This window comes from Thunnus maccoyii, chromosome 3 (assembly GCF_910596095.1).
Source record: "Thunnus maccoyii chromosome 3, fThuMac1.1, whole genome shotgun sequence".
Lineage (NCBI taxonomy): Eukaryota > Metazoa > Chordata > Actinopteri > Scombriformes > Scombridae > Thunnus > Thunnus maccoyii.
This window is the reverse complement of record NC_056535.1, coordinates 18,767,264-18,789,260: the sequence shown is the minus strand read 5'-3', so window position 1 is coordinate 18,789,260 and position 21,997 is coordinate 18,767,264. Positions and strand designations below refer to the sequence as shown.

General features: G+C 36.5%; 1 protein-coding gene across 1 annotated transcript; it reads left to right on the top strand.

The window, feature by feature from the left end:
• Positions 1-835: 835 nt before the first annotated feature.
• Positions 836-21,767, top strand: LOC121891681 (sodium- and chloride-dependent GABA transporter 2-like). The gene is made up of 15 exons (XM_042404222.1): positions 836-1,052; positions 8,232-8,422; positions 9,712-9,846; positions 13,515-13,655; positions 13,993-14,080; positions 14,195-14,327; positions 14,975-15,109; positions 15,693-15,796; positions 17,129-17,253; positions 17,389-17,501; positions 18,246-18,383; positions 18,491-18,593; positions 18,677-18,777; positions 19,870-20,040; positions 20,126-21,767. Exons 2-15 carry the CDS (start codon positions 8,236-8,238, stop codon positions 20,234-20,236), a joined length of 1,785 nt encoding a protein of 594 aa, XP_042260156.1. The 5' UTR covers positions 836-1,052; positions 8,232-8,235; the 3' UTR covers positions 20,237-21,767.
• The last annotated feature ends 230 nt before the right edge of the window (positions 21,768-21,997 follow it).

Genomic DNA, 21,997 nt, shown 5'->3' with positions numbered 1-21,997 from the left:
TAGTTTTAATGAAAGCGTTTCAGTTGTGTATATAAAAGCATTTCACTTGTATGTGTGTGTGTGGTTTTCAGTATATTATGTGAATGAGTTTGATTTTATATGTGTATGTGAGAGGAAAAGTACATGTATATGCATGGTAATTCCAAATAATGTCAGGCCCCTCATATTTAAGAGTCTTAAGCCGAGCTACTGGCTACACTTATACTGGCTGTAGACGCAGTGGTGCTTTGAGCTAAATGCTAATGTATGCATGCTAAAATGGTCACAATGACAATGCTAGCAGATATGATGTTTACTTACTTGGTGAACATGATAAATTAGAAACATTTGTTAATTAACACTATATACACAGTACAACTGAGGCTGATGTCATTAGATGTGCAAGTGTTTTCTCATAAACTGAAGCATTGGTCAAATTTTAAAAAAATGCAGTGATGATAGTCCTAGATGAAAGGTTTAGGGATAACTAAAGTTATTAAGATATATTCCCTGGGCACCATTGGTATCCATTCAAATAATTGTTGATACATTTCACTTAAAAACAAAAATGCCAGCCTCATCATGGCGCTAGAGAGACAGTAAGAGGATCACCAAAGAGAGAGGGATTCATCCTCTGGGAACAATAATAGTTGTTGAATATATTTCAGTCTGGATGAAAGTGGTGGACAGACCAACTGACCTACAATGCCCTCCATGGAGCTAGGGTAGCTACTGTGCAAATTCCCCCCTCTTCACTGTGAGACCATGTGGCCTTGTTGAACAGTCCCCGCCTTAAGTTGCTCATTCAGAAACACATAACACCCCCGCCCCCTCTTCTCTCACTCTGTCCCTCTTGCTCTTTCTCTCTCCGTCATTGTCACACACACACAGCTCTCTCAAACCTCTACACATGGGCTCACTCATGCTCAGAGCTGGGAAGAACACTTGTCCTGGAGAGACTGGGGGATCTAGACTTTTATTTTTTCCAAAAGGCACCAGATGAATTCCACCAAAGACTAAATGGAAGCATAACAAAGAACCTCAGACTACTGACGTGCAGCCACCTTTCTCAGGTACTCTTTATCGATCCCTTCCCTTTAAGGTCACAAGCATGTTTTTTCTGTCTTTATATTTGTGCTGTGAATTGTGACTGTACACTACTGTGCGTTATTTTCTTGAATAGGAACCAAATGCTATTCTTGCAGTTCAGAGACAGCTGGGCTTTTGTGGTTGTACTTATTCTTGGCGCTAGTAGCTGTATTATGTAGGCCAAAGGTTACTGGCTATGCTGCCGTGAGAGCAACTATTTCCCTTGTTTAGAGTAACACCTCAGGCTGCTGTATGATCATGGCTGCAAAACGCACACATTGTGTAAAAAAAACATGTCTCTCTTTTGCAAATATTTAAACAAATAGCCTGATTACATAATCTACTAAAAAGCTACCTTGACAAAGTTGGACTGATGTAAAATGAATGAATTAGAAAATTTTATGTATATTTTTTGTCAGAAAAAAACAGGCTGTATACATAAGTTATTAAAAAGTTCTTCATGTTTTTAGTCATTTTCAAAATTGCAAAACAGATATGGATGTTAATAAACAGCAGAACAACAGAGTAGTTCATGAATTTTACAATATGTGTTTGACAGTCAGATCATCGAGACAGAAACTGAAATTATTACCATTAAACCCATGCTACCCTGACAGTGGTGAACTGGGATAAAAAAAGAAACATACCCAGCTGATTAACCAACAACTTACACTGCCAAGTTTCTCAGGTCAAGTTTCTTGGTCAAATGCAGAGCAAAATATTATGATAGACATTTTTGTTAAATAACTTGTTGACAAGTTTAAGCCCTCTTAAACATCACATTCTCTGCACCTTGGCTTGTTGAGTTTTTCCTCTTCTTCATATATTTATTCACTTGCCAATATTGTTCAAACATGTGCAACTTGTAACTCTGACTCTTGAGGGTATTGTGATGACAATTAAGGCAGTACAATTAAGGTTAGGCAGTACAGATAGGAATTAGCTGATAGTTAAAGTAAGTCTGGTGCAAAGAACCCTCTCTCCTGGTAAACTGATTTCCCACAAATAATATTCACATGCAATAGTATACCTGTTCCACTACTCTCAGCCAGTCCATGTTAAAATTAGAGCTAGTGGCCATCAGTGGTGCACTACTGTTTACATTGCACAATGTCATATACTGTAGGGTGTAATAACACACAGGTATGCAATCTGTCACCTGCAACAGCTCACTCTGGGTGGACACTGTTGTTCCATCACTCCCTTGCATAAGTTAAAAATGGTCAGCTGACCAATAAAATGACCGATCTTGTCAGCACTAACTTGGGCGACAAACACACTGTGTTTCTTGTAGCTTCTTCACAATAAAAGCAACAATGTGTTTTGCCATTTGAACACTTTTAATGTGAAGTAGCAGCCGTCAGATGTTAATGTCTTTGCATAAGCAGTAACTTAATACAGCTGATATCAATTAGATAAAATTGCTCTGGATTACATGCATGCATTGTTTTCCTGTGAATCCCTCGTTCTTAGATAGGCAATCTGAATCCAGTGTGGGAATGGCAGAGTTCGCCACTACCCATAAAAATTATGATTCAGAGAGATATGTTAATACATTGAATGACTTATGAGGAACAAATGTTGGCCATAAATATAATTAAAATATTGTAATTTTAAGGATAACTTTAAGGTTTGGTCACGTCTAGGCACAAAAATGACTTGGTTGGCATTAGGCAAAGATCATGGTCAAGGAGAAGACACCAACAATGACAGTAGGAATGCAAACAGTGATCTCGCATGTCAGTGTCTGATGTTTTGTTGAGCCATTCAACCACCTCAACCTTCTCTCTTTATGGATTTTTGTGGCTCTAACAACATCACACTATTTCCTTCTTCGCTCCAGACAGAGAGCGGTCATAATTCTCAGGGACACTAGAGAGTTTTGTCACTTTAACGTGAAGATGTGTCATCTCCTAAAACGACTGATGATGTCTTTTTTTCTTGGGGGAAAAGTCTCTTTACACTGCAAAATGGTGCACAGTAAACAGTGAATAGTGAACATTTTTGGACACAGCCCTGGGTACTTTATATAAACTGGCACCCATCAATTACAATGAAAGTTGTGACTCAGTGCAAACACTAAGTTTTTCTCTCTGTTTGTTTTGCTTATTCATTGTGTGACTCACAACACATGGCCATTAGCATCTCATGCAGTATGTGGCTTGTACTACACTGAGTGTGTAGTGTAGACTACACTCAGATCATAACATACACAAAAAAAGCTTTTCTAGGCTGTAAGAAAGTTCAATAAATATTGCAAATTATTGGTTTGAAAATTTACAATTCAAAGTGTAATGATGGAGAACGTGTTTCACAGACTTTTTAATGGCAGTCTAAATGCTCTCTAAGCCACAGGGTGTATTTTTGTTGATGATCTGCAGCTACTGGGGCAAACTGAAAGTAAGTCTGTCTCTTCCCCAACATATCCAGCTCTCCTAACTGTTGTTGTGCCACTGACGTCATATTATGCACTAGACGGTTCCATTATGCCAGATAAGTGAGAAAATATTTGGGTGACAGGTAGTCTAGTGATAAAAAGCAGTGTCTCCTTCTGCAGGAAAGTCCTTGTGGTAGTGAAACTTTACCAGGTCCGAGGTTGCTGCTGTGTGTTTGAACCTGTAATCTGTCCTCTCTTCACCTACAGTAGGCAGTCAAATAATTATCATTATTTCATGAGTTCTGCCAATCAAAAGTATTTGTCTCAAATTCAATGATTTGGTGATCTGTGGAAACTGTCTTGTTTACATAAGGGTTCAGGCCTGGGTGTTAAAGCATTATAACCTTCATGATGATGACATGGACACATAAACCTGCTCTAAAGCCATGACAATGTCATCAAGCCCTTACAATTATTCCAACAGACTGTTTGTAAGCATGTGCTATTGTTTAATATGTCTGGATAAATAAGGGCTACAGTAAAACCAGTTGAAAACAACTATTTTTTTTTAGTATTTCTGAACGTGTGTACAATTAATTGCAACTCGGGTACAAAATAACATACATGTTAATGAATGAGATCCATTGTGGGTGACCATACTCCTTGTATGTTGAGCAGTTCTGTCCAAACAGAGTGTTGTCTTCCAGGAAAACAATGACTCCATTTATGTGACATGAACTGAAGAGTTCAATAAACCTGACAGTTATGTCATGTGCTGCGGCTCTCATGAACTCTTGGCTTAAATTGATTTTTAGAGCTATGGTACAGCCTTTCCCCTATATGTACCTAAAGCCAAGAGGAGGAATTTCTCTAGTGGAAGGTCTATTTATTTAGAAAGAGGGGGGTCAAATTTGAGGGGACACTACTATTCAATAGGAGTAATCAGGTTGAAGTCACACTGAAATTTCTTGGAGCAAGACACTGAATGTCTGCCAACCTCCATTGGCACCAATCGAGACTGATCTTGCAAGGAAAACATTCAAGTGACAGAAGTCCTCCAACAGCTGTGGAGTGAAAGAGGAAATCTGGTGACTATTATCGTAAACCATGACCACAATTTTCCCCTGACCTCCACCACATGGTTGTTATTGTAACCATGACGACAAAGGTCCCCTGACCTTAAGGAAGAAGTCATTTTAACCCAAACCACAATGTTTCCCTAACATTAACAAAGTACTTATTTCAATCCAAACCATCATCTTTCCCTAAACCTAACAAAGTGATTTTTGTGCCTGAACCTAACCAGACCTTAACCATAGCGCTGTCATAAAACATTTATTTTTCAACAGTGATTTGTAGAAAAAGCACTTCTATGTGTCATTCTTGGGTACATGGACCAACAACATATTTTATAATTTAATTTGGACTTTTGGAGGGAAATGCACTGATCTGTTGTCTGACCTCACTATGATAGAGAACTGGTAGAAAAAGACTTTCCAGAGAGGAACAGAAACTCCACACAGTTAAAGCAGAGAAAGCTCAAAATGGACAAGGTCATATAAAGTGTCACAGAAGTGTTTATAGCCATTCCAAAGGCCACTCTCAAAGGTGGGCCTGAGACACGATGATCTTTCAGATATGAGGATAAAAAAAAAAAAATTTCATTCATTTTGTTGCAGTCCTTTGCACATACTAAGTTCAAACCCTTCCTGCATTCTCACCTAAACACATCTGGCCAATCGCTGCATGAGGTGGGCATGAATATCAGATTGTCTAAATTCCAGTGTCAGAAAGGTGTGGAGGTTATATATGAAGAAAAAATAGGAAAAGCTGAATTTTAACTGTGAGCTAAAATGTGGTCATTCCTATATTCGACTTCCTTTGTGTCCTGACAGTGCCTGTTCTCACAGTACATTGATATAAAAGTGCGTCATTTTTCCTCCTTGTGAACTGCTGCCATCTGACATTATTGGTTCTAACAAGCACACAATTACTTTCAGACTGAGACCGTTGCAGCCAGCATAACAGATCCAGATCTTTTAAAAAACATTTAAGTTTATAATACAGGTGGTTGAGGACATTGAATTGTTGCCAGGTTTTTTCTGCTGTCTTTTTTATGTAACAATCGCGAGCATCGCATGCTTTCTTAATGGCACCCACAGAGAACTGATTAGTTCTGTAACTTGCTCAAGCAGCTCATATGCCAAAGAAAATTCCCTCTCTTAGGTTAGGCAACCATGCCACACCATACTTACTACATTATTTAATTAATTAATTTGGCTTTTAATCAAAAGCAACATACTGTTTATTTGGGGAGAAATTTGGAGTTCAATGTCATGCTCAAGGACATTTTATCATGTGGACGAACAACCCAACAATCAATGGTCGACCCTTTCCACCACCTCTTAATATATCCTAATGCCTGTGTGGCACAATATGTAGGTTAGAAACACATTGTAGGGCCAAATAATCTGCCAAATAAACCCTGCATTATAAATTAGTGTATACACTTATAGTATAATGCATGTACATTAACTAATTAACACCCTAATCAACATTTAAATTTCAGACTCCATCCCCCATATAGTAAACAAGCAATGTGTCACTTTTCATCCAATTAATCTTAATCTTTCCAATCTTTAATTTTTTGACCACATAAACCACACACACTATTGAGGGATATGAGTTATAAATGGAAAACCAACATTTTGTTTGTACAGTTTTGGCCTGGGTGGATGGGCTCTGTCAACTAGATTAACCAGCTATTACCACCTTCACATGAACGAGGTGGGGCATGAAGTTATAGGACAATCATAGACAAGATTAAGAACAAAGAGATATGAGACATTAGATAAGATTAAACAGTTGATGCCTGTGGTACTTAAGTCTTTGCTGAGGCAAAAAGTCATGAACTTTAGCTAAGGTTGGGTTAAAGCTTTTTACAAGTAAGAAAAACTTGTTTTGACTTTTTTTTCCATTGTGAAAACTTACTTATCACTTGACTCAAACTACAAACTTTTTACAACAACTTTTCAGGCTTACAGAGGACGAGTATTTCATTTTCAAAAACCTTCCATATATCACTTGCAAATGTTCTTTTTTTCACTTATTATGTTTTTCAAATGTACGTATTTGCATATCAGACATGCTCATCTTGTAAAATTATGAAACTATGCTTTCATGGGGATGAACCATTAACCATAAAATGTAAGTCAAATTCTTAACTAGATAATGATCCAATTAAAAATTCTTACTTAAAAATAATTGCAGTCCTCTGGTGTTGGTAACTCACACCCTCTGCTGATGTTTTCCTTTCAGTAGGTCCACTACATGTTCACTAAAGCACTTTGGAGAAGTTGTTTTGAGCATCTCAGGGTTTGATATGTATTTAACAGCATCGTAGTAGCACGCATATTTTCAAGTCTATTTACTGCACTCCCACATCAAATCCAAAGCAGAAACACAAAAGCGACATTGATGAAAGAATTATGCTCATGCCAAGCAGAACTGACCCTCTGTTGACCCAATGCAGCAAGACTGCTGGCATTGTGCAGAACATTACAGTTTTTCTCCATTTGGCACAGTCGTCAAATGAAAATCATAATTTCCAACACACTGTGTGCAATTCTCAAATCCACAGCTCATTTTCATTTTGCTTGAGCGAGTTATCACTAACTTGATGAACAAGAGTGGATTACACTGCTTTTCTAATGGTTTGTTATTACTCTCAAGTGTATTTATCAACATGCTAATTGTGTAAATCCTCACATGCAAAGTATTGCACCCACCCATCATAACCTTTCAAACATTTCATATTTTCAGTAATCTGGCGTTGTCATAATGCCACAAGAACTGATAACAGGAAAATCCATGATCATCCTCAATCTTTAGAACAAATTATCACATGTTGTCAAATGTTTTTTACATTTTGTTTTTCATTTTTTAAATAGTTCATAATTTACATGAATTTGTTGTATTGAGGTATTTGTTTTTACTGTACTTTCATTTTTAAATTGTATTTTCTGTTTAATGTTACTGTTTCTTATAAAGTTCTCGCTGTGAAAAGGGGACATATCAGAAAGGTGAACACTGACAGTGAGAAATTTGTGAATAGACTGTTGAAACTGAAATCCGAATTACTGTATGTAAGTCTCACTGACAAGTCATATAAAGAAACACAATTTAAGTGTTTTTTGTTATTTTGGCACAGTTTTCTTAAACATTTGATTGCCTTGACTTACAGTAATGATAAAGGGATGCTGGTTAGCTGGCAATTGTTCACTTTTGACACATAAGAATAATGTTTTTAGTGACTGTTTTTTCAGGACAGATCAAGTGTTGTGCTGCTCAGTACAAAATGATGTGGTGACTGCTCTAAATGGTTTGAGAACTGCAAGAGTGTTTCAGAAAATGTGCTTAAGCAAATTGAGGAAGAACTGTAATCTACAATGATTAAATCATGTCAATATTCCTGCTGTGTTGTGATTACATTGTTTACTTGGCACTCAAGAAAAGTGACCTGTAAATACTGAGAATGTAGTCAATGTAGTTTGCTGCTGCACAATGAATATAATATACATAATTATAATTAAATGCACAAACACTATATAACTTAAAAGACAGTAAATCAGATTGTGAAAATTTTGACTGTGTCACTGAACAATGAGATCATTTTTGGACATGCAGGTCTGTCTTATCTGACTCTGAAAGAATGTACTTTGAACACAAATCTTCAAATCTCTCATTTAAAAATAACTCTTTTCTATTAACTCTTTTCTCATTACAGTGCAATGGATAAGCCCTATGGTCCAGATGTCAAGTTCAGGTTGAACACAGGCACAGCCCACCCTGCACCCAGTGCTCTCACCAGAGGACAGTGGTCCAGCAAAATTGAGTTCCTCTTGGCTGTCGCAGGACAAATCATAGGCCTAGGAAATGTGTGGAGGTTCCCTTACCTGTGCTACAAAAATGGAGGAGGTGAGTTTCATTATAGTTAAAGAAATTAGCAATGACGAAAAAAGCAGCTACTTTTTTCAAAAGTAAATTAGTAGACTTGTGTTTATTAAACTACTTAAACTGTGCTAGCACTTGATGACAACAAGAAATAAATATTGAGTTGAGTGAGGACTGATACTTTATCACAATAATGTTTGTCTATGTATTGATTTTTTTTTTTCAAACCACCAGTTTGAAAGAGTTACTACACCCAAGCTGAAAATGTGCTTGTGCTGCCAAATAAATCACACCTGGCTACCACATAACAGTTTCACATCCAACTGTGATGTTGTATGGCAGCCAAGATGGTCAGCACACTGCAAATTGAGAAACTACAAGCAAACAGACGAAACACAAGTAAATCAAGAAAACATATTTATCGTCGCATTTAGAAAAAGACACCGCAAATAAAACAACAAAAACAAATTCACCAATTTGACAACACATATGTGGCACCAAGAAAAAACAATAAAAACAAGCAAATATAGAATCGCTGCAGTGTCATATACAAGAGTTTACATAATGTAAGTTTGTGTTATGTAAGTAGGGACACTACAAAAATCAATAAACACGTCTGCACATACAATTGTTTTACATTCTGACTGCATGATACTGGATGTATTACTGTCCCACAGTAGCTTCCGTTGCAGTGTACGACTTGACTTGCAGTGTTACTGTGTTTACTTGTGTTTTCTGTGTGTGTTGTCAAATTAGTGAATGTTAAATGTGCTTGTGTTGAATTCATTTACAGCATTTTTTTCTAAGTAAAATGTAAAATTCATTAATTTGCTCGTGTTTTGGTGCAGTGCATTGAGCTCTTTCAGCCACCGTACAGAGAGGTTCTGTGCAGCAATGCAGATATCCCATACAAGATTTAGCATGAAGCTCCTTTTTGATAGCCCAAATTTCAAATTAGTGAGAGAGAAGATTGCTCTGTAGTTTTTATTGTGTGATTTTCTATTGTATTAAGGAAATAGTATGTATTATTGTATATTAACTTAAAAATAAAATAAAATCTTCCTCTTTACTGGTAGTTAGGCAATCAACACCATAAAGCTGGACTCCTCAAAGGTCACCAAACGAAAAGAGAATGTAAAAATTCACAAATTTAGCAACTATTTCTTGCTGCCCTCTGGAGCTGTAAAGATATTAGTGCATCCTCAGTTGAGGTTTGGTAGAAGTAATGGCAGGTGTATTCATTCAAATCAGAAAATCAATGTGATTCCTGTAGAAATAGTGTCACTTAAAAAACAACTTTCTTTTTTGTCTAGGGGTGTTCTTCATCCCTTATGTACTCTTCCTCTTTACCTGTGGTATCCCTCTGTTTCTTCTGGAGACATCTCTCGGGCAGTACACCAAACAGGGAAGTATTACCTGCTGGAGGAAGATTTGCCCCCTTTTTGAAGGTAAAGATCTATAATTACTATCAGAGTTTTCATATGAAATAGAATAAATAAGTGACCAATCACTTTAAAGCTTTTAACTCAAAACACGCCGGTGAAGATATTTTTTAAAGCAGCACGTGGGCACTGGAAACTGTATTTGTAGAATATAATATTCACATGTCTATAAATTATTAAAGGTGCAATCTGTGATCTAATAATGGTACCCCTGTCACCAAAAGTCTTATCATATTTTATTTAATTTGAGTTCTCTAATGTTATTCATTTGTTATAAATTATCAGTAGGCCTGATGTATATAGAGACATCAATAAAACAGGCATTAAAAGATCAGTTACAGCAAGAAAACACACCTACTTTATACTTTATACTGTAAATATGAGGTGCAATCTTTTTTTTAATTGCAGGCTCTCCTATCCTTCACATCACAAATTGCAAAATGTATGCACTCACACTTCGCTTTAATTGTGGAGTTAATGTACAGAAAAAACATTCAGACACACACAAAAAAATGTGACATTACAGAAAAAAATGCACATTTTCAAATCAGTGTATGAATTACATCATGAAACCAGCATATTTTCTCATTTTCTCACAAAAATATATGTTTTCTGCACAAGTAAGTTAGTTAAATCTTACAGCCTATCAGATGTTGTTAGAGTTGTGTGTGCTCACACTTTTGCGACAAATCTTGCTGGAAGCACCTGTAGAATCAAGAGAAACAGAGGTGTACTATATCTCAAAGTGAACTGACAGTGGCTTCAAAGCAGTCTTGATAGTAGTTTTTCTCAGCAGCGAAAATATAAGTGTATTCCCCACTACTTTATTTGAGATGTTTAACATGTCCGACAAGACTGCTCAGAAATTTTAGCCGAGTTAACATCATCTTTTCTAAGAAACCCAACAAACTGTGTCAGGATTGGTGAACCATTACAAATAACAGGGATTTTGTCTTTGACATGGGTTGCATTGGTTAAATATTGCCTGTTGTAAGCTATCACATGTGGCACACGCAGTCAAGTATATCAAATTGCAAAGACTCTCCACTATCCTTCTCTTAGCCAGCCTGGATACTCACACAGCAAACTTGCACACATTTGTAAATTTGTGTTGTTAGTGGGGAGGGGTGATTGTGTTTGTATATTTTTATTGGCTACCATAGTATTTTGTACTCTTTTAATGTGTAATCTTCTTACTATATTATTGTTTTACTTACCTGCCCAGGGACTACAGGTGGAAAATAGCAATTTGCTAAAACCTGATACATTACATCTCTCCTTGTTTTATATAAGGTTGATGTTCTTTGTACATCACCCCAGTAAAGATTTGAATAAAGAAATTCAAATTTCAAATATTCAAATTATAATATTTAAATAGGCAGATATTTCCGTGGAGGGTTGGTGGAGACCAAAACCGAGCTTAAAGGAGAATGACTATTGGACTTACATTCACCAGGTGGACAGAAACACAACTCCAAATGAATATTAATGTTGCCTCATTTCTGCTGCATGTGTAAATAAGCTGTTAATGACTGTATAAAGGGATAATACAGTGGGCCCTATCTTAAGCGCAGCGCAAGTGTCTTTGTTATTTTAAGACTGACGCAGTTGTCATTTTCCCGTCCAGCGCCCACGTTGTTTAAATAGCAAATGTACTTGTGCCCATCAAAGTGCCCATAGGTGTATTGGTCTTAAAGTGAGGTGTGGTCAGGCACGTTGCTCTGCTTGTTACACACACAGGACACGCAGCAGTGCACAAACATGCAAAAGATTACAAATAAAAGGATTACAATGTCAAAGATTATCATTGTGTACATCAGCATATTTAAAAAAATACAACCATACATCATGGTTAGGCATAATATTTAAGAATTAACTAATCACAGTAATGACGGATAAAACTTATTTAAAAATTATTTGACCAAATTGTGGCAATACACAGAGGTGTTTAAACAGATGGACAACAACGGATCAGACACAGATCGACTTTCCTGCTGCATCAATACATGACAACATAAGGAACACATGAGGAAATAAATGAGGTGAAAACAACGATTAAACTAACGAAGGAAATAAATCTTGACAGCTTCTAGCTGCTGCCAGCAGCAGGATCAGAACCTTGGAGAGCTGATCAAGTCCTGATAACTGTGTAGATGATTCTTCACATGTTTAAAATTAATGATTTAATTTTTTAACAATATTTGACAAATATTCTTTAACATTTAACAGTGATCAGGTTTCCATAAAACCCTGCTGATTTGACCTGTTACTCCATGACTGAACAAAATGATTTTAAAGAAGCCAGAGCTGTAATTAAAAAATAAACCTTTTCAAAAACCGAGCGAAAATACATTTGCAACAAATTAATGAACAGGATCTTAAAGTGGTGGTCTGGGGCTGGCTACAGAAGGGTCCAGGAGCAGCAGGGGCAAGTGTGCTTGTTATGGATCATGCACTTTCACTTTGCGCACAAGCAGATCCATTTCCTCTGTAAAGAAGCATCCCTTCTGGCAAATGCACCATAAAATAGCAAAAGTGCATTTTAAAACCCTAAATGCACTTGCGCCATGTGCTTCAGACCGTGTGCTTTAGATCATTAAAATAGGGCCAAGTGTGTCAATGTTGTGTTTATAGGTTGCTTTCACTGCCCCGAAGTGGCCTAAAATATAATTGATGCTAGTTTAAAATTTAACAAAAAAATATCAACCTAAGATCCACTAACTAGCTTTCTTCAGAGCTTTAAATAGCATCATACAGTTTTCATCAGTGGATGGTGGTTGTATACAGTATGGAGGGGACAATGGCCCAAATACAAATATGTCATTCAGCAAAGCACAAATAGTGGGGTTTTTATGAACATTTATTTCATACAAATATTTTTTAAATTATTTGTTTTTGGGAAGAAAAAAAAACATGTTAAATATCAGGGCACAGGTCGGTTACATCACTATCTCAGTGTCTCTCCTCTGCTCTGCTGTTATACTTACCAGCAGCTCTCAACGCGGGGAGTCACATCCACCTGCTACATGACGCACATTTCCTTATTTGGACATCACGCCTAGAGTTGGGGGTGTCCCCAGAGATAAAGCTGAGTTACTGACACAAGCAAAGTGCTCTCAAGGGACTCAAGTGCAAAGCAAGAATTGCCTCTGAAGTTCTTCCCCTCACATTACACGCTGTGCTGTCTCTGTGTTATGGGTGTATCAATAAGTAGAGGTCTAGCTGCACATTTGCAATGCATTTGGTTTTAGCTCATTAGTCAGTGAAGTTGTCTATTATCTGGAAGACTTGGGTTCAGTGTAGGGACCTCCTTTGTAAGATTATTAATAAACACTTATTTTAACACTTTAATATCCTAAAATTAAAAGTGTATTAAAACCTATTTCCACTTTGATTCAAATACAAATACAAATATAAATAATTTTGCTGCCTCAACAAATATAAATACAAATACAAATACAGGGCTCTCCACACATCGCTAGAGGGGGGATCTTAATCCTATTCTTGTACACTCAACTTTAAAAACTTTGATTTACAGTATATGTCGGCTCAACAACAAGGGGTCACATAAGCAGGCTGCATCAATTAAATTTATTCCAAAAACTGAGTTATAATAAGATGTTGCGTCACATTATGAGCTTATGATTTAAAGACTTTTTGTTTGTTTTTTTCAGGGATGGGTTTTGGCAGTCAGGTGGTTGTTTTATATTCTAGCATCTATTATATCATCATTTTGGCCTGGGCATTCCTGTACCTTTTCTCTTCTTTCAACTCTGAACTTCCTTGGGCAAGTTGCAGAAACAGCTGGAACACAGGTGGGTCCTGATATATGATTTGACTAAATAAACACACATAGAAACAAACAAATAACTAGATTATTATTATTGGTAATCTTTTAGTGCATTAGTAATAACAAAGTATGGGGGAATTTGTCATGTTACTGGCTGATTAATTCAGTGTTTTTTCATTGTGTTAGGTGTCATATTAGTGGTTGTTTTAGAGATGAATGTGATTTTGGCCTCAGAGTCACTTAACATAACATACTTAAACACCCCCTCCAGACATGTTGACATAAAATACTGTTGTTCAAGACTTTGACAGAATTGATCATGTGTGTACATGTCCAACGTGTCCTGTATTCCTTCACAACAGAGAACTGTGTGGAGTTTGATCGAAGGCCTGATTATTTCAATTGGACTGTGGCAGGAAATGCAACATCACCAGTGAGAGAATTTTGGGAGTAAGTGCAAAAACTAAATCTAAAAACAAACACACACACAAAAAAAAAAAAAATCAAATATGACGATAAGTTCTGAAAGTGACTCTGAAATCATAAGTTAAATGTGATTTGCAGGCGAAGAGTTTTGAATATCACAGGAAGTATCCATGAGTTAGGGAGCATGCGATGGGAGTTGGCACTGTGTCTTCTGTTGTCCTGGGTCATCTGTTACTTCTGTGTCTGGAAAGGAGTCAAGTCCACCGGAAAGGTAGGACAAGGACTATTCATTAAAGCACTGCAATCACCTCGTAAGACACCATGCCCTTTAGCACTACCATTTAATTACAGATTAAGAGCATGATATGCTTGTACAAAGTTAGTCATTGATCTTAAGAATAAAATTAAAAAAAAAAGCTCAGTTAACTCCTGGAGTCACCGTGCCCGGTCAAGAAATAGTACAGTGCACATCGTCCATAAAACCACAAATTTGTACACTTTGCTCATATATCACGTTTACTTATTAGCTTTAAAGGTGCTGGTAGGTGGATTTTTACCTCTGGACAGAGCCAGGCTAGCTGTTTTTATTTCCAGTCTTCCAGGCTAATCTAAGCTAACCAGCTGCTGGCTGCTTTATATTTACCATACGGACATGAGAGTGGTATCAATCTTCTCATCTAACTCTTGGTGAGAAAATGAATAAACATATTTCCCAAAATGTCAAACTATTCATTTAAATGATTTGTTTGAAATCATCTTTAAAGATAAAATACAGGCTTTCTAATGTTGAGATGTTACCACATTACTGTGCTTTTATGACCAGTTGCACCACCTGAAACATACTTTCTCTGAAATTTACTCATTCACTCATTTGAATTGTAATAACTTTGAACACAGAATAAACCTAATGTTCCACAGGTAGTTTACATCACCGCTACATTTCCATATGTGATGCTGGTGGTGTTGCTCATTCGTGGACTCACGTTGCCTGGGGCCTTAGATGGGATCAAGTTCTACCTCTACCCGGATCCATCCCGCCTCAGTGATCCCCAGGTATGAGCAGATTTCACTGCTTCTCTGCTTTGATCATGTGTGTCCACTGAACCTATCACCCCATCAGCTGTCATTCTCCACCACCACTGCAAACACAACAGCATTGATCAAAGGCTTTTGTGTTTTGTGATATAAAGCAGAATTTTACTGAAATTTATATCAAGTAACATTTGAATTTCCATTTTATGTAATGATGAAGCTATAAGCAACTTGGTGCCTTGAGTTTCATCATATTATTTCAATCGATGTACAGTAACTTGAATGAATTGCTGGAACAAACAGAACATTTAGTATAATCAAACATTGTACACAGAAAGTAACTTAAGGGGATATTTAAGGAGAAAATCAGAGTTCAGGGGATTAAAAGGATTGGTCACTCATCATTCATTGGTGTTTGCTGATGATTGCTTTGCTGATGTTATTTAAGCAGACAAAAGTGTTAAACATTAGCAAATGAACATGAGGCAGTTCTGTCCCTTTGTAAAATATTTTACTACTTCAGTGACAAGTTACAACACTGTGAATACAAGCATTTCATATGTTATTCAATACATGAAAAAAATGTCCTTTATTTGTCTTGCAGGTGTGGATGGATGCTGGCACACAAATATTTTATTCCTATGCTATCTGCATTGGGTGTCTAACTGCACTTGGCAGTTATAATAAGTACAACAACAACTGTTACAAGTGAGTTTGATATAATAGTTACTGTTTTTTTATCAGTTTGGATACAGCAGATACACAAAAGACACATATTGGCACAGTTGTCCAGGTGGCAGCTTAGGTAAACCGATGATTTAGTCATTTTATTTATAAAGCACATTTCAAGAAAAGACAAGAAAAGCTGTGTAAGAGCATTCAACAGAAGTAGGACACACACTAGGGCATACATAAGTTTATGCAGGTAGAAACTGCTGAAGATACAGGATTTAAAGGATAAGTCTAGTGATGTGACACTCTATATTTTTCTAATTGTTGACAAATCCAATGAAAAAAAACAAAACCATCAACGAATTGATCCTACTTACATGTATTTCCTGTGTTAGCAAAAGCCTGATATAGCTCATCCCTCTGTGCCATAGAGATCTGTTCTGAAACTACTGAGCCACACCCCTTCACTGGAACCTTCATTATGAGGAACATGGGCACTGTAGTTGATTTTGAGTCGATCCCACATTTACCATCCTACTGCTGTAAATACTCACTATTCCACAGCTGAATATAGCCCTTGACATATACACAGCTTACTCCTGTTTGAGTAAAATTTGTGGAAAAACTACAGTGACCAGCTGTTTTAGGATAATTCTTAGCCTTTTTTTAAAAAGGGAAATATGTATTTGTGAACCATTTATGACGACTGACATCTTCAGTTGGAACTCAGGATCAGTTTTTGGTCAGGCGATCTCAGAAACCTAGCAAAGATTTGAGCTTTTAAAAGGTCTGTGGTGTAAAAAGGGGCAAACCTACTGCACACCTTCAAAAAACTGGTCACAGCAAAATAAAACAAATATTTATTAAATAAAAGTAGTCTACATAGCAAAAAATGAACACCTGGATAACTTTCTCCAGGACATGGCACAAGAGAAAAGACTATTGCTGAATATTGCTCACAGTTGGAGGAAACTGAATCAAAAATGATACCTATTTAAAAAGCAAAACAGTCAAATGTCAATGAGCTTCACAGCTGTAGATACACAAGACATACTTAAACTTTCTATAGGACATCTTTGCTACCTCAGCACACATTTTAGGCAAGAATTTAGGAGTAGTTCATACTAAGTAAGCCCATCAATTGAGATTGAGTCCTTGTTCTCTCCTCTTTAACTGTTTTGAGTGAATCAGAAGTCATGCCAAAAATGAAACCAGCTTTGTTATATTAGTGATTTTGAATTGTGCTATTTATGTGAAACACTCAGTTTAGGATTTGAGTCAAAGAGACTACAGTGAAATGTGGAAGTTTTGTGCATTTAATACAAAATAATACAAGTATAAACATGTATTTTTGTTGTGTGTTTTCAGGGATTGTGTCTACTTGTGCCTTCTGAACAGTGGGACCAGTTTTGTGGCTGGTTTTGCAATCTTCTCTGCTCTTGGATTCATGGCATATGAGCAGAACACACATATATCAAAAGTGGCTGAATCAGGTGAGAATATAAAACTGTAAGTGAATGATTGGGCAACTGCTTCATTATACTCTCAATTGAATTATTGAATAAATGAAAATCTATAAAATAACCAGATGTCCGTCATTACTTTTGATCATCTGATTCTCACTGCAGGTCCTGGCTTGGCGTTCATTGCCTACCCTCGAGCAGTGGCCATGATGCCATTTCCTCAGATCTGGGCGATATTCTTTTTCATTATGATCATCCTCCTGGGATTGGACAGTGAGGTACGCTGCCTCTTACTGAGATCAATCAAAACAGTAATTTTGTTGCTGTTTTCAATACAATATTAATTGATTTAAATTGTGCTGTAATATGATTATTAAATTAATGAAATGCTGATCTACTTTCTGGGATTATCTACATTTCCCAAACAATTTCATACATTGTACAACAAAATGAGGGCTTCATATCTATAACGGATCCCATTTTTCTTCTACTTTTAATTCATACATTGCATAACAGCTTGTCTTTTTGAACGTTTTTGGGTCTTGTCCTTTGGTCCTTTGAGATCTGTGTCTCACAGTTAACAAGGGACACTATTTATGGGAATGGTGTTTTTCATAGTTTTTGTTTTTGACTGTTTATATGTGTGTCTGTTAGTTACTATCTCAAACTAGACATCAGATTTCAGTGAATTTTGATGGAAAGTTCAGCAATGGGCCAAGGAATGAGTAATCAGGTCTTTGTTTTTTCAAGGATTAAGAAAACGTCTGCACTTACTAATATGACAAAAATCTGGCTCATGTATCCCATGATTTCTATCACTTTGTGTATTGATTTGATGCAGATCCAGATTAAACATTTCTAATCATTTATATACAAAAGATAATTACATTAGAGGATTGTGCAGCCTCGGAGGTATGCTTACATTACTTTCTAAATTATTATGAAATCAGCACCGTGAAATTTGTAATGTGTGCAGCACATGTAGAATTATTGTGTAACTGAGACGTCTGTGCGTGTTTCAGTTTGTAGGTCTGGAAGCTCTTGCAACAGCAATTTCTGACATGAAACCTGACTTCTTCCATGTTGGTCATCGACGTAAACTTCTTCTGCTTGTTATCAGTGTCTTCAGTTTCTTCATCGGCCTTGTGATGGTTACAGAAGTAAGATCAAATTAAATTATCACATCATTTTCTTCTATAATAAGCTTTTTTTTCCACAATAGACCACAATAACATGACAACTAACTGAGCTCCTGTCTCGTACACAGGGTGGACTGTACATCTTCCAGGTGTTTGACTACTATGCCTGCAGTGGGATGACTCTACTTCTCTTTGCCATACTGCAATCTGTGTGTATTGGATGGGTGTATGGTGAGTTAATAAATGAGTTATTTCAGTGGTGCCTTCACCGTGAATTTAAATTCCCTCACCACAGCATTTCCATCTACTCACAGGTGCAGACCGTTTTTATGACAACATAGAGGACATGATTGGATACAGGCCTTTAACTCTGATTAAGTACTGTTTGAAATATGTCACTCCACTTATCTGCATGGTGAGTTAAAGTTCACTCAATCAGTTGTCTGTTCACTAAGCCTTAGCCCTTATTTACTTGCTGCACCTCTCACACTTTCTGTTCTCATACAGCACATATTATGATGGCAGATTTACCACTCATTTGTTTCACAATGTGTTCTTGATTTCCGACAGCAGTAGACAAAAACAGCCTGCTCATTTACAGCTGCCAACTCTCAATTTTGCAGACTGAAGTGACATCTGTTTCTGGCAGATTTTACTAGCTGTAGCTAGCTAGCTATTTAAGCTAACATTTGTTCCGTGATATGGTTTAAAATACTGTTTCAAGCTGACTTTTTAGTGTTTCCAGCTGAATGGTTTAAAATAATAATCTTGTCAAAAGGGGTCTTAAATATGCACTTGATTTAAGTGTACTTGAAGCTAAAAGACGCTGATGCCTGATATATAGCTAAAAAGAGATTGTTAGTCCTAGTATTTTAAATATGAGGAGGAAAAATATAATATCAAACTGTTGTTTCTATCTATAACCCTTTTTGGCTAGCATAAGCTTAGATGTTTTTCAGGGTATTAGAGTACTTCACTGTCAACATTACCAATGAAAAAGGCTTGGAGGATGAGGACTAACCGATAAGTTTGGCAAATGTAACACTATCTTGGACAACAAGTTTTACTGGGGGTTGCTGGAGTGCAACCTCCACAAATATAATAAAGAGTAGGCCCTTAAATTACCCTAAACTCCGTAAGCATTCAGGCTTGACTTCCACACAGTGTGGAAATACTATACAGTGGATGTGCTACCCATGTATAGGCATGTGGAGATACCCAAAGCTGGAATGACTGACCTGTCGCGCCTAGTTACTGTATGGTTGCTATAGCTACATGTGGATAATCACTGTTCAGGAGAGGGGTTTAGTGAACATTGAACTCATGACTGTAACTTGAATTAATCAATATTAACAAGTTTTATAACTACATGGTGATTACTAAGTCTTTCATTTTTAAATTTAGATGGTTGAATTGTAGTGGTTTGGGTGATTTGATGTACTCTGCATTTCTAACATTTGTAGTACATTCTCATGACTAAAACCACTGTATCCATGGCAATTTTCAGGGAACGTTTGTTTTCTCCCTGGTCAAATACACTCCTCTGAAATTCAACAACACAATTGAGTATCCATGGTGGGGTTATGCTCTTGGTTGGTGGTTCACTCTCTCCTCTACACTCATGGTTCCCGTCTGGATGCTGTATAACCTGATCATCACTCCCGGGACACTTCGACAGGTATATAACAATGGGTCATACCTCCATAAAGCTCTGTGTTTGTGTCACTGTTATTTTTATTAAAATGAATATTCTTCTTTGTTAGAGGATCTCCATCTTATGCACACCAGCTGAAGACCTTCCTTTGACCAAATCAGAGAAGAAAGCTCTTGAACTGCTCGACTTCACCTCATCTCCTGACGGCATAGTGTCCTAAACAAACTGGACACCCTTCAGATATACTGAACACTGTGAGGCATAAGGAAAAAACGTAATTACTTTCATTCCAGTGGTCCTACACCACCAAAGCAGTTGTTCCCAACCTTTTGGGGATGTGATCCCGTAAAACAAAGCAATGTCCATGTGAGACCCCCCTTCACTGCTTGAATATGTATACTAGTTACAACTAGTTCAACCAGAGTAATTTTAAAAAGGCATGAAATGCCTTTAATTCCAGTGATTCACAAAAAAGCTAATATTAAACGATTAAAGAAAAGTCTGAAAAAAAGATTGTTTGGCAGAAGAAGAAAAAAAAACTTTGGGTGCTTTACAATTCTGTTAATAATCTCGCAACCCGTCAGATGTAATTTGCGACCCTTTGTGGGGTTCCTAAACCGCCGGTTGGGAATCACTGCTCTAAAGGAATGGCCTCAAATTTTATATGATTTCACACCATTAAACACTAAAGAATTTAGTTGCTGACTCAACAGAAATATTTGATATGGTAAGCATTAAGTATAAGAAGCATAAGGAAAATTTGATATGGTAAGCATATGGTAAAGAGAATGTAGCTCAGCACTCCACTTACTGTACCGAGACCTTTTGTTTTCTCCTTGGTTTTGGAGCTTTCAACCATATCTCATGGTCTTTATTCATGTCAATGAGAAATGGTTCATTCATCATCTATGCTCAAATTCAAAAACAATATTTGATATTATAACTCGTTACTCATCTAAAGAAAAAGTGTATGAGAATGAGTTTGTTTGTTTGTTTGTTTGTTTGTTTTAACCAGGGTGTATAACTGTTAGGAATTAAGAAACATTGATAAACAGTTGCCAAATAAGCCATACAGATTGAACATTGTAGTCACTTTTAGGTCATTTTAAGTTACATAAATGAAATTTGTATAGAAGTGTAAATTCTAAATAAGGTGATTTGAACAAAGAGTAGTCCAGCAATATAAGGGTCAGATTCAGACCTTGGACACTTTGTGCGCTTTAGCCAGCTGAGCCACAAGGCTGTCAACACAATGAAGTGTTTTTGACCTGCACCGAGTACTATATGTACCATCGCCCCCAGGTAGGGAAGTATTCCTCATTCACAAGTTTGTGTTCAGAGTCTGATTTTTAAAAAAGTGATTATTGTAAACAGTGTTACTGTGATGATGGAAACACTGTTCAAACCTGTTGGCTGTAACAGAATCACAAAGAGTATATTTTTACGAGTTACATAGATTATATTTTTACTCTATAGTTTGTTTAATTCTAGTTTTTATACAGATTGTCTTACTCATTTATCAAGTTTGCAGGTTCATGCTTATACGTATCATTTTGTATTTTTATACCCTACATAAATGAAATTTGAGGCAATAGTTCTTTGTATAACACATAAATGCTGTAAATTTGTTTGAATTTAAGCATCAACTCATAATTTGTTTTTTAAAAATATCTGTAGCAGGAATCATGTGAATTCATGTTTAAATTGAAAATGTCACCCACTGTAACAGTAAACACATCATGAACCACTAAGCTAATGTTTTATTAATGAAAGTGTTTGTGTGATTGAATGAATCATTGGATTGATATATAACATGTTAATTTCATGATTTAAATCTTATTAAACAATGTGACATTCATTAAATATTAACCATGAATTGGGCAATTAGGTATTAATGTGATTAATTATAAATGAGTTAAGAAGTTTTAGTAAACTAGTATTATTGATGAATTTTCTTTTTTTCATTTCATTGTTTAGTCAA

Bases quoted from the DNA above. Each gene is read 5' to 3' on its own strand.
- LOC121891681 (XM_042404222.1), top strand. From the start codon at position 8,236: ATGGATAAGCCCTATGGTCCAGATGTCAAGTTCAGGTTGAACACAGGC. The intron at 18,594-18,676 runs GTGAGTTAATAA...ATCTACTCACAG, and splicing joins GTGTATTGGATGGGTGTATG to GTGCAGACCGTTTTTATGAC. The intron at 20,041-20,125 runs GTATATAACAAT...CTTCTTTGTTAG, and splicing joins CTCCCGGGACACTTCGACAG to AGGATCTCCATCTTATGCAC.